This window comes from Moschus berezovskii, chromosome X (assembly GCF_049115385.1).
Source record: "Moschus berezovskii isolate FMDL1 chromosome X, NW_MosBer_1.0, whole genome shotgun sequence".
NCBI lineage: Eukaryota > Metazoa > Chordata > Mammalia > Artiodactyla > Moschidae > Moschus > Moschus berezovskii.
Genome location: NC_142488.1, coordinates 45,969,850 through 45,985,617, shown reverse-complemented (window position 1 = coordinate 45,985,617; position 15,768 = coordinate 45,969,850). Strand labels below are relative to the sequence as shown.

General features: G+C 42.8%; 1 protein-coding gene across 1 annotated transcript; it reads left to right on the top strand.

The window, feature by feature from the left end:
- The first annotated feature begins 3,213 nt into the window (after positions 1-3,213).
- Positions 3,214-15,091, top strand: ASB12 (ankyrin repeat and SOCS box containing 12). Its single transcript, XM_055393231.2, has 3 exons — positions 3,214-3,368; positions 12,953-13,801; positions 14,232-15,091. Exons 2-3 carry the CDS (start codon positions 13,018-13,020, stop codon positions 14,363-14,365), a joined length of 918 nt encoding a protein of 305 aa, XP_055249206.2. The 5' UTR covers positions 3,214-3,368; positions 12,953-13,017; the 3' UTR covers positions 14,366-15,091.
- The last annotated feature ends 677 nt before the right edge of the window (positions 15,092-15,768 follow it).

The window sequence follows — 15,768 nt, the reverse complement described above, 5'->3', positions numbered from 1 at the left end:
CAGTTAATAAAATACGTACATGATACATATGCTAAAAACTACAAAATGTGATGGAAGAAATTAAGGATTTAAATAAATGTAAAAACATGCCATGTGTAAAAAACACAAATATCATACAATATCACTTATATGTGGAATCTAAAAAAATAATACAAAGGAACTTATCTACAAAACAGAAATAGTTACTGATTTAGAAAACTAGTGTATGGTTACCAGGGAGGAAGGAGGAATAGGGATAAATTAGGGGACTGGGATTGACATATACACACTACTATATATAAAGATAGATAACAAAAAGGACCTATTCTATACTGCCGGGAAGTCTACCCAATACTCTGTAATGGCCTATATGGGAAAATAATCTAAAAAAGAGTGGATATATGTATAACTGATTCACTTTGCTATACACCTGAAACTACCACAACACTGTAAGTCAACTACACTCCAATAAGTAAAAAAAAAAATAATACCGTGGGTTAAACACAGTAAAGCAGTCAATTCTCCTGAAATTATTATATAGACTTAACACAGTTTCTACCAAATTCTCAGCAATTTTTTGTAGACATAGGCAAGCTTATTCTAAAAGGTATTGATAATTAAAAGCTACAGGTCCTAGTATAGCTAAAACAATCCTGACATGGAAGAGTAAAATGGGAGTAATTACTTTAGGGTTAGGGTAATCACTGTACTCATAAATCCTTTGATATAAATGGAGTGATAAAGACCTGTGCACAGATGTTCATAGAATGTTTTTCCTTAATAGCCAAATAACTACATACACTCTAGATGTCTTTCACTGAGTCAATGGTTAAACAATTCATGGTCCACACATACCACAGAAACAAACGATGCAGACAACAACTTGGAAGAGTCCCAAGGGCATGTGGGGGCACAGGGTGTGGGGAAAAAAGCTACTTTCAAAGGATAAGGTTTCATTTATATAATTTTGAAATGTCAAAATTATAGAAATGGAAAAGAGATTAGAGATTGCTAGGTTAAGGACCAAGGAGGGAGAGTGGGAAAGAAATAGATATAGCTATAAAAAGGAACTCTGAGGTATCCTTAATGTGCTAGAACTATTCTGTATTCTGTCTGTATATTCTATATATTGGGGTGGTATACACAAGAACCTACTATGTGATAAAATTGTGCAGAAGTAAACAAACACTGAGACACACAAGACTACAGGTAAACTTGGGAAGTCTGAATAAGATAGGTGAATCAATGTCAACATTCTACTTAAGGCACTGCATTGTCTTACAAAATTCTACCATTGGAGGAAATAGTAAAGTCTACAGGGGATCTCTGTATGTTAATATGCAATTATCTCTAAAATTTTCTATTAAAAAATCCTATTTTTTTCAAGAATAATACTGCATCATAAATAGCTTGTTTGTTGGCTGCTAACCAGGTTTGCATGTAATAAACAGCTACAGGCCACTGCCTCAACCTAAGCTGAAGGATATATGTTTTTTGACGTTTCCAATGGTCAGTCATTGATCACGCTGGGACACACTTGACACTTTCCTAAGGAGTTAACTGACCTCCTGTTAACTCCCTGGTGCTGTTAATGTGTAAGCAGGCTGCACTACCACTTCATGAATTGGCAGACAAGACTTGGGAAGGAATTGGATAGATCTTGAAATAAATAGTTGATGGAACTGTGCTGTTTCCACGGATGATATCTGGGATCATATCCCCAGGGGGCTGTTTTGGGAAAAACAAAGTGACTGTGTTGTCTGAGGTTCTAATGGTAAGTGAAGATTGGATCAACAGTTTACTTCAGGAGTGTTTTATAGATGCAGATAGAAGCTTGGCAGAAAGAAGGACCAACTGAACTGTCCAATAATGAGATGTACTACTTTTGGATGTAGAGAGTGTCCTATTTTTGGAAGCATTTAAGCAGAAGTCATTGAACATCCCAGAAATGTGGACATTTCCTTTCAATATGCAGATTCTAATACCAAAGTAATCATGTAAAACACAGCTGCCGGTATTTAATTGCAACACATCTCTCATTCCCTCACTGGCTTTTCTTTTTTTCCTGACTGGAATCTTCTCTTCTGTGATAGTTGGAAGGGGGAAAAAAAGCACTCTGAGGTCTTGGGATCAATGTTCTATATAGACTGCAATCTCTGTAGGAAAATTCAAGTTATTATTGTTTTTGGTGGCATGTAGGGACATGGAACCCTGCAATTACCCCCGGACTAATCTGAGAGATTGATATGGACACAAGATAACCATTGTTGCATTATGAGAAATACCAATTGTTTTCATGTCTGTTTTTCCTAATAAATTGTGAACTCTTTCAAGGATACCATATTTTAAATTTTTTTAAAGTTCTTCCTACATCTAGAACCTTACACATAGTGGTTCCTCAATAGTTTCTCCATAAAATGTTTCTCAGGCATGATCAGATGGTTTGTGGTGTAGTTTGTATAAAAAAATGCTAGGCTGGCATTTCTTCCCAGGGGGAAGAATGTGCTCGCTTCCACTTGCTTTTTGGGTCACATCTAAGATAGATAATGTGACTATTTCTAAAGATCTCTCTCTACCATTTCCTTCATTTAATGGCAACCAGAGAGCTGAAACAATACTTTAAAGATCTGAGCTTTTGACAGAGTTCCTAGTACTGGACACATGAATCTAGTTTGATGTCTTAGGTGTGAAAGGGTAGAAAGGCTGTGAATATTTTCTTTAAGCTGAGTCTGGTGGGTTGGTGGATGAGGGAGACATTTAAAAATGATAAGGGCCAACTGAGTGACTTAGCGCACATAGGGCCTTCTAAACTTTGGAAAACCTTGTTGATATATGTTCCAGTATGGCATTCTCTGCTTCCCACCATCCTCCTCACTCTTGGGAGTAGGGGTATTGGAGTAGGGGAAGGAGTGGGCAAAAATAGGAAATAGGAAATCCAAAGAGGCTAAGTTAGGAAGAGAAAAAGAAGAGGCCTGGGACCAGAGGAGGGTGTGCTAAGGAAGACTGGGCCTTCTCTGACCCCTTGGTCTGGCCTTGTAGCCTGTTTAAATGGTGGAGAGGGGTACCCTGGACACACTAGCAGCCTAAGTCTCAGCACAGCCAGACACCTGTCAGTCAGTCCTTCCAAGACTTCCCCATGGATGGCCCTGCTCTCAAAGGGATCTCTCCCAGAATGGCATTAGTAAGATAACACGGCCTTCAGAGAGAGGTGGAGGAGGGGTGGAGGGTAGCCTAAAATTAGCTCTCTGGATCTATTCAGCCAGACTGCAGGCAGTGTTATTAACAGTGGAAACTGGGGGCTTTGCCTGCTCCTGCCCCTGGGACAGTAGGGGGCTTCCATTGGAGGGGCCACCAAGGCCAGTGCTTCGCAGAGGTGTAGGGGCAGCCTGGTGAGTACCTGGAGCCTAGAATATGACAATGCTATCAGGAACAAGTGAACTCTTAGGGCTGCCGGCTAGTGAACCTATGATCACCACCCTTTGTAGTCTGTTTCCACTGGGTCTGGTTTCTGGCGGTGCTTGGGAGGTCAGTGAGGAAACCTGCCCACAGAGAGAAGGATGGGTTCCTGCTGTGTTTGTCCCAGGAAAGTATGTCTGCCTGGGCTCTGGGATTCAAATGGGCCTACTTCTTCAGGGAAATTGCTGCAGTTATACAATACAGGAAGGAGGAAGATTTGTCTTTGTGTCCTTGTTTAGTATTTGTGAGTATGTGTGGATGCAGAAGGATAGGCTCAAGGACAGAAAGGCAGAGCTCCTCGATGTGGAGGGGAGGGGAAAATGAGCATTAAAAATAGTCTATTAATGCTTGGCAGACTATTCTGAGGCCCACTGAAACCAGCCACTCTCCCAAAGGAGTTCTTAACCTAGATTCAGAGACACCCCCACAAGAGGGCCTTAGATAGAATTCAAAGAGTCCAAAAATACAGATGATATGAACAAACACTTTTATTTCCCCCTAATCTAACTGAAATTTACTACTTCCTTCAAGGATGAATGCAGGCAGCAAATAGCAATCATATTACTAGTTCCTGTAACTTGGTCACCAGAAGAAATCATAGATATTTCCTTTCATATTACAGTTGTGACAGAGATCTAGAAATATCATTTGTGCTCATTATAACTTAGAAATTATTAGTAGAACTTATTATTTAATGTGTTAATAAAGAAATTTTATTACTATATCATGCAATTTTAAAAATAGTTTGATAGCTATTTTTCAATATAATTGGTTTCCTTTAATTCTATATATCTTATGAATGGAGGGACACAAATGCCTGTGGCCAATTCACGTTGATGTATGGCAAAAAAACCATCACAATATTGTAAAGTAACTATCTTCCAATTAAAATAGATTAATTAATCTAAAAAAGAAATAAAAAATTAAAAATCATTCTGAGATGGGGCCAGAGACTTAACAAGATTGTCACAGGGGCTGATGTCACCAAAGAGTTTAAAACCCCTGCACTTTGGGAATCAGGAGAAGGATCCTTGCACAGAATGGCCACACATAATAACTCTGATTAATAAACAATAGTACAGAGAGGTTAGACAGTAGATGACTTAGATTTTCTTATCCTATCTAATGAGATGAGGTACAAGTACCCAAGGCTGCTGGGGTTTATGTCTTGTTCTCCCTGTGGAGGCTCATTATATTGGCCCTGCTGTAGGCTCATAATATGACCTTGGTAAGATCTTCAGCATTTCCCTTCACACTCCCTTTCCTCTTCATTTCCCTGAACATCACTCCCCCAAGAGTAAGACAGTAATATTGTAAAATAGTAAAATTTATTTTATTTAGTGATTTCGTAAAGAAATTATTTCTTTACAAATCATATGATTAAGGTTCTGGAATCCAGCATGACTCTCAAACCTGAGGATTCTGGGAGCTACACTACAACTGCTTGAGGCAAGAAGGAGGGGTGTGTGTTTGCTTTTCAGGTGGTAATAGAAAGGACAGGATGGGGAGTAGGGAAACCTGGATTCTATTCCATCTCTAAATTGAAGTTATGGAGCTTTAACCTCGGAACAACAGACTGGTTCCAAATAGGAAAAGGAGTGCGTCAAGGTTGTATATTGTCACCTTGCTTATTTAACTTATATGCAGAGTACATCATGAAGAACGCTGGGCTGGAAGAAGCACAAGCTGGAATCAAGATTGCTGGGAGAAATATCAATAATCTCAGATATGCTGATGACACTACCCTTATGGCAGAAAGTGAAGAGGAACTCAAAAGCCTCTTGATGAAAGTGAAAGAGGAGAGTGAAAAGGTTGGCTTGAAGCTCAACATTCAGAAAACAAAGATCATGGCATCTGATCCCATCAGTTCATGGGAAATAGATGGAAAAACAGTGGAAACAGTGTCAGACTTTATTTTTTGGGGCTCCAAAATCACTGCAGATGGTGATTGCAGCCATGAAATTAAAAGACGCTTACTCCTTGGAAGGAAAGTTATGACCAACCTAGATAGCATATTAAAAAGCAGAGACATTACTTTGCCAACAAAGGTCCGTCTAGTCAAGGCTATGGTTTTTCCTGTGGTCATGTATGGATGTGAGAGTTGGACTGTGAAGAAAGCTGATCACCGAAGAATTGATGCTTTTGAACTGTGGTGTTGGAGAAGCCTCTTGAGAGTCCCTTGGACTGCAAGGAGATCCAACCAATCCATTCTGAGGGAGATCGATCCTGGGTGTTCATTGGAAGGACTGATGCTAAAGCTGAAACTCCAATACTTTGGCCACCTCATGCGACGGCTTGACTCACTGGAAAAGACTCTGATGCTGGGAAAGGTTGGGGGCGGGAGGAGAAGGGGACGACAGAGAATGAGATGGCTGGATGGCATCACCGACTCTGTGGACATGAGTTTGAGTGAACTCCGGTAGTTGGTGATGGACAGGGAGGCCTGGCGTGTTGTGATTCATGGGGTCGCTGAGAGTCGGACACGACTGAGCGACTGAACTGAACTGAACTGAACTGAACCTCAGGAGGGAGCAGCAATCATAGAAATTAAAGACCTAAGTAATAATAATAATCATAGTGAAAATAGTTACTGAGTGCTACATTCAAGTTGTAGTATAAATATTTAAAATGTATTAACTCATTTAATACTAACAATAGTCCTCTGAGACAGATACTACTATTACTCTATCTTTACAGATAAAGGAATAGACACAGAGAGATTAAATGATCTGCCCTAGGTCACACAGCTACTAAGTGATAGAGATGAGATTGAAACAGAATCCTAGACCATGTTTTACTACTTCCATATATGGACTCCCAATCTGCAGTGGGGACAAAACAGATCCACACAGGAGTTATGATACAGTGTGATGACTGCTATAGTGCTTTTTTTTAAAAATTGTTTTATTGGTTTTGCCATACATTGACATGAATCTGCCCCGGGTATACATGTGTTCCCCATCTTGAACCCCCCTCCCAACTCCCTCCTCATATCATCCCCCTGGGTCATCCCAGTGCACCAGCCCCGAACATCCTGTATCATGCATCGAATGCGGACTGGCAATTTCGTTTCACATATGATAATATACATATTTCAACGCCATTGTCCCAAATCATCCCATCCTCGCCCTCCCCCACAGAGTCCAAAAGGTTGTTCTATACATCTGTGTCTCTTTTGCTGTCTCATGTACAGGGTTATCGTTACCATCTTTCTAAATTCCATATATATGCTTTAGTATACTGTATTGGTGTTTTTCTTTCTGGCTTACTTCACTCTGTATAATAGGCTCCAGTTTCATCCACCTCATTAGAACTGATTCAAATGTGTTCTTTTTAATTGCTGAGTAATACTCTATTGTGTATATGTACCAAAGTTTTCTTATCCATTCATCTGCAGATGGACATCTAGGCTGCTTCCATGTCCTGGCTATTATAAACAGTGCTGTAATGAACATTGGAGTACATGTGTCTCTTTCAATTCTGGTTTCCTCAATGTGTATGCCCAGGAGTGTGATTGCTGGGTCGTATGGCAGTTCTATTTCCAGTTTTTTTAAGGAATCTCCATACTGTTCTCCATAGTGGCTGTACTAGTTCGCATTCCCACCAACAGTGTAAGAGGGTTCCCTTCTCTCCACACCGTCTCCAGCATTTATTGCATGTAGACTTTTGGATAGCAGCCATTCTGACTGGCGTGAAATGGTACCTCATTATGGTTTTGATTTGCATTTCTCTGATTATGAGGGATGTTGAGCATCTTTACATGCATTTGTTAGCCATCTGTATGTCTTCTTTGGAGAAATGCCTGTTTAGTTCTTTGGCCCATTTTTTGACTGGGTCGTTTACTTTTCTGGAATTGAGATGCATGTGCTGTTTGTATATTTTTGAGATTAATTCTTTGTCAGTTGCTTCATTTGTTATTATTTTCTCCCATTCTGAAGGCTGTCTTTTCACCTTGCTTATAGTTTCCTTTGCTGTGCAGAAGCTTTCATTTTAATTAGGTCCCATTTGTTTATTTTTCCCCAATATTCTGGGAGGTGGGTCACGGAGGATCCTGCTGTGATTTATGTCGGAGAGTGTTTTGCCTATGTTCTCCTCTAGGAGTTTTATAGTTTCTGGTCTTTCATTTAGATCTTTAATCCATTTTGAGTTTATTTTTGTGTATGGTGTTAAGGAGTGTTCTAGTTTCATTCTTTTACAAGTGGTTGACCAGTTTTCCCAGCACCACTTGTTAAAGAGACTGTCTTTTCTCCATTGAATATTCTTGCCTCCTTTGTCAAAGATAAGGTGTCCATAGGTGCATGGATTTATCTCTGGGCTTTCTATTTTGTTCCATTGATCTATATTTCTGCCTTTAGTGCTATAAGAGCAAAGACTCAAGGAAGCAACCCATCCAAGGAAGTTGCATGTGAAAGAAGGAAGCATGATATATATCAGGAGCCATAATTTCTCCTCCCTTATTGACGGATTTTGGAGTATAAGTAGAGCAGTGGTAGAAAGTGAGGCTGGAGATTTTGGCCAAGGTTTTCTTATGAGGGACCCGTAAGCTTAGCAAGGCATCTGGGCTATACTCTGAAAGAAAGGGGATTCATTAAAGGATTTAAAATAGAGAATTGGCACAGAAAAGGTTTATATTTTTAAGTGATCACTTTAGCCATAATAAGAAGAAGTTACTGAAGAAGTAAACTAGCTAGGAGACTACTGTAAGAGTTGATGCAAAAGATTAACCTGAGAGGGGTAGCTTATAGATGTCTCTAGGAAGTAAAATCCATATGATTTGGTAATCAGTTAGATGGGGATGGGAGAAAGAGATAACAAGGCCTGACATTAGTCGTGGGTGTTTGGTTTGGTTGACCAGTTGGATAATGATGAACTGAGATGTGGACATCATTTGGTGATGGTAATTGTAGTAGTGATGGTGTGATACTTCTGATTTTGAAGTAACTGAGAATTCAATGAATACATACCTTTGCTGAAGAGAGAGTTGGGGTACTTGGAGTAGTGGGCTTGAAATCATCCTGATAAAGGTGAAAGCTGTAGCTCTAGAAGAAGGAGAGAACACGGAGGACAAAACTATCTCAGGGGAGAACAGAGAGGGGGGAAATCAGAAGAGTGTGCTGGCCAGGAAGTCAAGATAAGACTACATAGGAAGAAGTGGTCAGATGTTCCAGAAGAGTCAGAAAAGGAAAGATCTGATAAATAACCAGTAGATTTAACCACAAGGATGACTTTTAAAGAACTATTCAGTGTGTGATTAAGGGTGAATGGAGTCACTGCAGAGGGTGGAAAAGTGACTTGGAGGTTAAGAAGAAAAGAAATGTAGCTAGAGTAGGACAAAGGACCATAGAAGTGTTTTGTTTCCAAAGATGGCTGAGGGAGAGGAACCAGTGGAGAGACTGAAGGCACAGAGGAAGCTCACCTTTGAAGATCTAACATGTGGTAGCTCTGTTTCTCTTGGGGCTTCCCTGGTCACTCACCCGATAAAGAATTCGCCTGCAATGCAGGAGAGTTGGATTTAATCCCTGAATCAGGAAGATCCCCTGAGAAGGAAATGGCTACCCATGCCAGTATTCTTGCCTGGAGAATCCTGTGGACAGAGAAGCCTAGTGGGCTACAGTCCATGGTGTTGCAAAGAATCAGAAATGACTGAATGACTAAGCATACATACACACACTCTCTCTTTCTCTTAACAGTTCCATGAGGCAGGGACGATTATTTCTGTCTTATAAATGAGGAAACTGAATCCCAAAGAAGGGAAGAGACTTGCCCAAAGGTTACTCAGATAGAAAATAGGGGTGCTGAGTTGCAAACTTAGACCTGCCTGATTTCTAAAATCCTCTTGTTATAATTGCACCCCAAAAAATGGATAAATAATAAATATATGGAGTTGATGCTGACTTATAGGGGGAGTTAAAGTTGAGGGAGACCCATCCACCCACCTCACAATTTATTCCATGAAGTGTATATTCGAGGTCCCAGGGTAACAAAGAGAGGTTGAGGTCGATGGTGAATAAAAGGTGTGTGACCTTGAGCCCAGAGCTGCAGGATATGAGAGAGGATGAAGACTCAACTTCTGAAAAACCTACCAGCTTATCCTGATGACATTACAAGCTGAGTTGGGTGACTTTGATTTTGGAGCATTACAAACAGGACAAGAAAGGTCAAAGCATTATGTTGAGTCAGTCACTGGGCAATGAATGATTTTGTAGAGCCTGGGGGTAACGACAACTGGGTATTGGTTTTGCTTTTGCTCCATCCCTTTATTCCTTCTAGAGTTACTTCTCCACTGATCTCCAGTAGCATACTGGGCACCTACCGACCTGGGGAATTCCTCATTTAGTATCCTATCATTTTGCCTTTTGATACTGTTCATGGGGTTCTCAAGGAAAGTATACTGAAGTGGTTTGCCATTCCCTTCTCCAGTGGACCACATTTGGCTGTGGTTCATGTGATCAGATCAACTAGTTTCCTGTGATTATGATTTCAGTGTGTCTGCCCTCTGATGCCCCCTCCCAATACCTACCTTCTTATTTGGGTTTCTCTTACCTTGGTCGTGGAGAATCTCTTCACAGCTGCTCCAGCAAGGTGCAGCCGCTGTACCTTACCTTGGATGAGGGGTATCTCCTCAAGGCCTCCCCTCCTGACCTTGAACGTGGAGTAGCTCCTCTCAGCCCTCCTGTGCCCGCGCAGCCACCGCCTGTTGGACGTGGGGCGACTCCTCTCGGCCGCCGGACCTGGCCTCAGGCATGGGGTAGCTCCTCTTGGTCGTGCCTCTTAGCCTGGTCGGTTGCGCCGGGGCCGGGGTCTCTCGCGTCTGAGCTGCCAGGGCAGGCGTCTCTCACATCTGCGCCGCAATTGCACTCATCTCACACGCTAGTAAAGTCATGCTCAAAATTCTCCAAGCCAGGCTTCAGCAATATGTGAACCGTGAACTCCCAGATGTTCAAGCAGGTTTTAGAAAAGGCAGGGGCACCAGAGATCAAGTTGCCAACATCCGCTAGATCATGGAGAAAGCAAGCGAGTTCCAGAAAAACATCTATTTCTGCTTCATTGACTATGCCAAAGCCTTTGACTGTGTGGATCACAATAAACTGTGGAACATTCTAAAAGAGATGGGAATACCAGACCACCTGACCTGCCTCTTGAGAAACCTGTATGCAGGTCAGGAAGCAACAGTCAGAACTGGACATGGAACAACAGACTGGTTCCAAATAGGAAAGGGAGTGCATCAAGGCTGTATATTGTCACCTTGCTTATTTAACTTATATGCAGAGTACATCATGAGGAACTCTGGGCTGGAAGAAGCACAAGCTGGAATCAAGATTGCTGGGAGAAATATCAATAATCTCAGATATGCTGATGACACTACCCTTATGGCAGAAAGTGAAGAGGAACTCAAAAGCCTCTTGATGAAAGTAAAAGAGGAGAGTGAAAAGGTTGGCTTGAAGCTCCACATTCAGAAAACAAAGATCATGGCATCTGGTCCCATCACTTCATGGGAAATAGATGGAAAAACAGTGGAAACAGTGTCAGACTTTATTTTTTGGGGCTCCAAAATCACTGCAGATGGTGATTGCAGCCATGAAATTAAAAGACGCTTACTCCTTGAAGGAAAGTTATGATCAACCTTGATAATATATTAAAAAGCAGACATTACTTTGCCAACAAAGGTCTGTCTAGTCAAGGCTATGGATTTTCCTGTGGTCATGTATGGATGTGAGAGTTGGACTGTGAAGAAAGCTGATCGCCGAAGAATTGATGCTTTTGAACTGTGGTGTTGGAGAAGACTCTTGAGAGTCCCTTGTACCGCAAGGAGATCCAACCAGTCCATTCTAAGGGAGATCGATCCTGGGTGTTCATTGGAAGGACTGATGCTAAAGCTGAAACTGCAATACTTTGGCCACCTCATGCGACGAGTTGACTCACTGGAAAAGACTCTGATGCTGGGAAGGGTTGAGGGCGGGAGGAGAAGGGGACGACCGAGAATTAAATGGCTGGATGGCATCACCGACTCTGTGGACATGAGTTTGAGTGAACTCCGGGAGTTGGTGATGGACAGGGAGGCCTGGCGTGCTGTGATTCATGGGGTCGCGGAGAGTCGGACACGACTGAGCGACTGAACTGAACTGAACTGGGGGTAACGAAGAAACAAGAGCTGAGGGTTGCAGCAAGGTTCCAGGCTGGGTAGAACAGAGAGGATGGGAAAATGCTTGACTCAGAGAGATGGGAAGGTTTGAATGCAGGAGGAGAAGGGGGCAACAGAGGATAAGATGGTTGGGTAGCATCACCAACTCAATGGACATGAGTTTGAGCAAACCTTGGGAGATAGTGAAAGACAGGGAAACCTGGCATGCTATAGTCTATGGGGTTACAAAGAGTTGGACTTGACTTAGTAACTGAACAACAACAGAAGAGAGATGGAGAAGCCGTAATTTCCAAAGAGTTGCTGGCAATCAAAGGGACTCCTGGATTGAAGTGGTCCTGGTGGAAAATCTAGTTGTCAACAGAGAACTTGCCCTGGAAACCTCAACTATTTCTTACTATCTCTTTAAGTTTGTTTCACTTGAAGTGTATTTCTTATAATGTCATTTATTTATTTAATCAGTGAATGCCATTCAGCATCAATTTCCTGAGCAACTCTGTTGCCTGAAGCATGGGGCCAGAGTCTGAGCAGACATCACATATGAGGGGCTATGAAGAGGTTGAAAAGTAAAAGAGAAAGTTAGTCACACAGTTGTGTCTGACTCTTTGTGATCCCATGGATTGTAGCCTGCCAGGTTCCTCTGTCCGTGGAATTCTCCAGGCATGAGTACTGGAGTGGGTTGTCATTTCCTTCTCCAGGGGATCTCCCAACCCAGGATCAAACCCAGGTCTCCCGTACTGCAGGCAGATCTTTACCATCTGATCCACTAGGGAAGCCCATGAAGTTGTTGAATCTCATCTAAAAGGCTGAGAGGTAGAGTTGAGGGCCTGCCCCCATAAGACTGATGTCAGAATGCTCAGGGATGACTACTTGACACCACAAAGCACCATTCTGTTGGCCTAGCAACTGCCAGACCAGAACCATCTCATCAGCCCACACATTCTGAACAAAGATGCATCTACCAACTCCCTAGCCATCATGTAGGCTCTGCTGGGTGTGGAGGAATAATAAGATGGATACAGGAGTCCTCACCTTGGAGTTTACACACTGATGAAGCACAGATAAGTGGAAATAAGATATGAAAGTTCATAGCTAATGCCTAGTTGTAATCCTTTAGAATCCCTGAGAAGGGGTGGAGATTAGGGAAGGCTTCCCAGAAGTAGGAGTTTGAAGGGTAGGCAGAACAACATATGCAAAGGTACCAGACTGTGAAATGACCTGATCTATTTTGGCAGCCATCTCTAGGGTCTGAAATAAGATGGAGTAGGAGTTAGAAGCAGGGGGCCAATGAGTGAGGAGCCTGATAGTGAAGGATGGGGGAGCAAGCATCCAGGCTTTTGATGGCAGCCCTCAGTCTCCTGTTTTTGTCACCCACAGATCTGGCATATCCTCCTGCTCATAATGAGAATAGTTTTGCTCCAGTCAGCCAAGGTGAAAACCTCATGGACATCACCAAGATCTTCTCCCTCCTGAAGCCTGATGAGGAGGAGGACACCGACACAGGAGAGAAGCAAGCTCTCAATCAAGCAGTGTACAACAATGATTCCTATACTTTGGACCAGCTTTTGTGCCAGGAGCGTTACAAAAGATTTATCAACAGTAGGAGTGGCTGGGGTGTCCCTGGGACACCCTTGCGCTTGGCTGCTTCTTATGGCCACCTTAGCTGCCTGCAGGTCCTCCTGGCACATGGTGCTGATGTTGACAGTTTAGACGTCAAGGCACAGACACCACTTTTTACTGCCGTCAGTCATGGCCATCTGGACTGTGTGCGTGTGCTTTTGGAAGCTGGTGCCTGTCCTGGTGGTAGCATCTACAACAACTGCTCCCCTGTGCTCACAGCTGCCCGTGATGGTGCTGTTGCCATCCTTCAGGAGCTCCTGGGTCATGGTGCAGAGGTCAATGTCAAGGCGAAACTACCAGTCTGGGCATCGAACATAGCTTCATGTTCTGGCCCCCTCTATTTGGCTGCAGTCTATGGTCACCTTGATTGTTTCCGCCTGCTTTTGCTCCATGGGGCAGACCCCGACTACAACTGTACTGACCAGCACCTATTGGCTCGAATCTCACAGCCCCGCACCCTCCTCGAAATCTGCCTCCACCATAATTGTGAGCCAGAGTACATCCGGCTGTTAATTGATTTTGGTGCTAACATCTACCTTCCATCTCTCTCCCTGGACCTGAACTCGCAATATGATAAAGGCACTGCATTGCTGGTACAGGCCCGAGGTGAGTGTCAAGCAGACCAGCTCTAATAGGTCTCCTGGCTTAGATGTCTCAGGGACACAAATCACCCCCTAAGTTAATATTTCTGGGGTAAATTGGAGAAAACACCATTGTCTTCTCTTTCTTGGGGCCCTAGTAGAAAAGAGGTTACAGATTCCTTTTTAGGGAAAGGTTCACTAAGATGAGGTAAGGTTTGCACAATCCCAATTTGTGGTTCTGGCTCTGCCAATGACAGTTTTGTGGCGTTGAACATGCTCTCTCTAGGCTTCAGTGTGTCCCCATTGGTACCATGCATTTTAGGGCAGCGAGGGGGACATTTTTTAGAAGGGAGAGAGAAGTTAGGGCTGCAGTAGCCAGGGCAGGATGGATGTAGGCTTGGGTGGGAGAACCACACTGAGAATTGCTTTTCAAAACCTGTTTTTCCTTACTGTAGCCACTCCACGGTCACTACTATCACAGGCTCGTTTAGTTATCCGCAGATCCCTGTGCCACACCAGCCAGCCACAGGCCATCGACCAGCTGGATATTCCCCCCATGTTGATTAGCTACCTCAAACACCAAGTGTAATCTTGCAGCCTGCCGAGAAACCTACAATGCCTCCAAGAAATCACCTGGGGACCCAGGTCACTGGAGGGAACTACAGCTCTACGCACTCACCCAAAGCTGCTCTCCTGTATTATCCTCCACAATAAAATCCTCAGAAAATAAATCCTGGGGGCTGTTGTGTCTGGTGTGTGTTAGGTTGTGGGGGGGCACAGAGTTCACTGGGGGAAGGTGTCTGGCTGGTCATGGGAAAGAATTATACTAATCTGGCATTCAACAGTCATAGGAGTCTGATTACTGAAAGATAAAACTAACCCAATAGCCTATACCTCCCCACCAAAATCCTTGAAACAACTGGCACTGTAATGTCCTAGGAGCAAGGTCCTAAAGAAATCAGGTAAGTATAAGGGTAGCATCATCTTGTTCAGCCCTGTGTCTCCATTGAATCTCTGGCTAATATTGTTAACTGAACCAAACTTGGGTCCACAACCAATCTATTGACACCAGGTTGTGGTGAATGAAAGCCACCTTTTCAGGGGCTGTTGCCTGTCAAGACCGGCTCGACAAGCAGGGTTTCTGAAAGCGGGATATGGCAAGAGAATGAGAAACAAGGCACAAGAATTCAGAGAAAAGTGAAGATCAGGGGACCAACACCGCTCCAAGGTGAAGGTGGCAAAACCGAATCTAAACCAGCTTTATTATACTTTCAGCCATGAATGAAAGAATATGCGGGGAGTTAAACTATAACTCATGTGGCCTTCGGGGCCAAAGAACAAAATGATCATTAACCACTGAGTAATTAAGAAACAGTAATCAATAACAAATCAGTAACTAATATTCTTATCTATAGGTTTTCCACCAGATACATAAAACATGTGACTTTGAGATGTCAATTGAGAAACAGTCTGGGATCGGTTTTCCGACCCCAGGATCATATCTTGTTTTCAAGATTATGAACTGTTCCCTCTGGACTTGTTCTAAAAGTCTCATGCCTTATAGCATCCAGTTTATCTATAATTATAAATTTATTTTGCAGCCCTTGCCAGGGCCTGCTTTTCTTTTATTCTTCCTGTCTCCTACAGTTGTCAAACACCTTATTTGAGTCAAATGACCCAGGAGTTTCCCATTCACTCACCTTGAATCATAGGCTGCATTATCACTAGTCTATTTTATAGTCAAGATCTAGCTAGGAACACAAATTACCAAATATTTATGACAACAGATTTAACATTGAAAATGGTTACATAGGTAATAGGCAGAGAATCTAAGAAGGACAGGAAGTTATAGATTAGTGATAGCAGGAGTCTAACACCATCCTTAAGCTGAAGGGATGAGGGAAGAGGTTATGTCCAGAGTCTAGGGACTTGGGTCACCTGATGGAAAGTGAAATCACATGTCTATCATGGGTATCCAAACAAGAGGAAAGA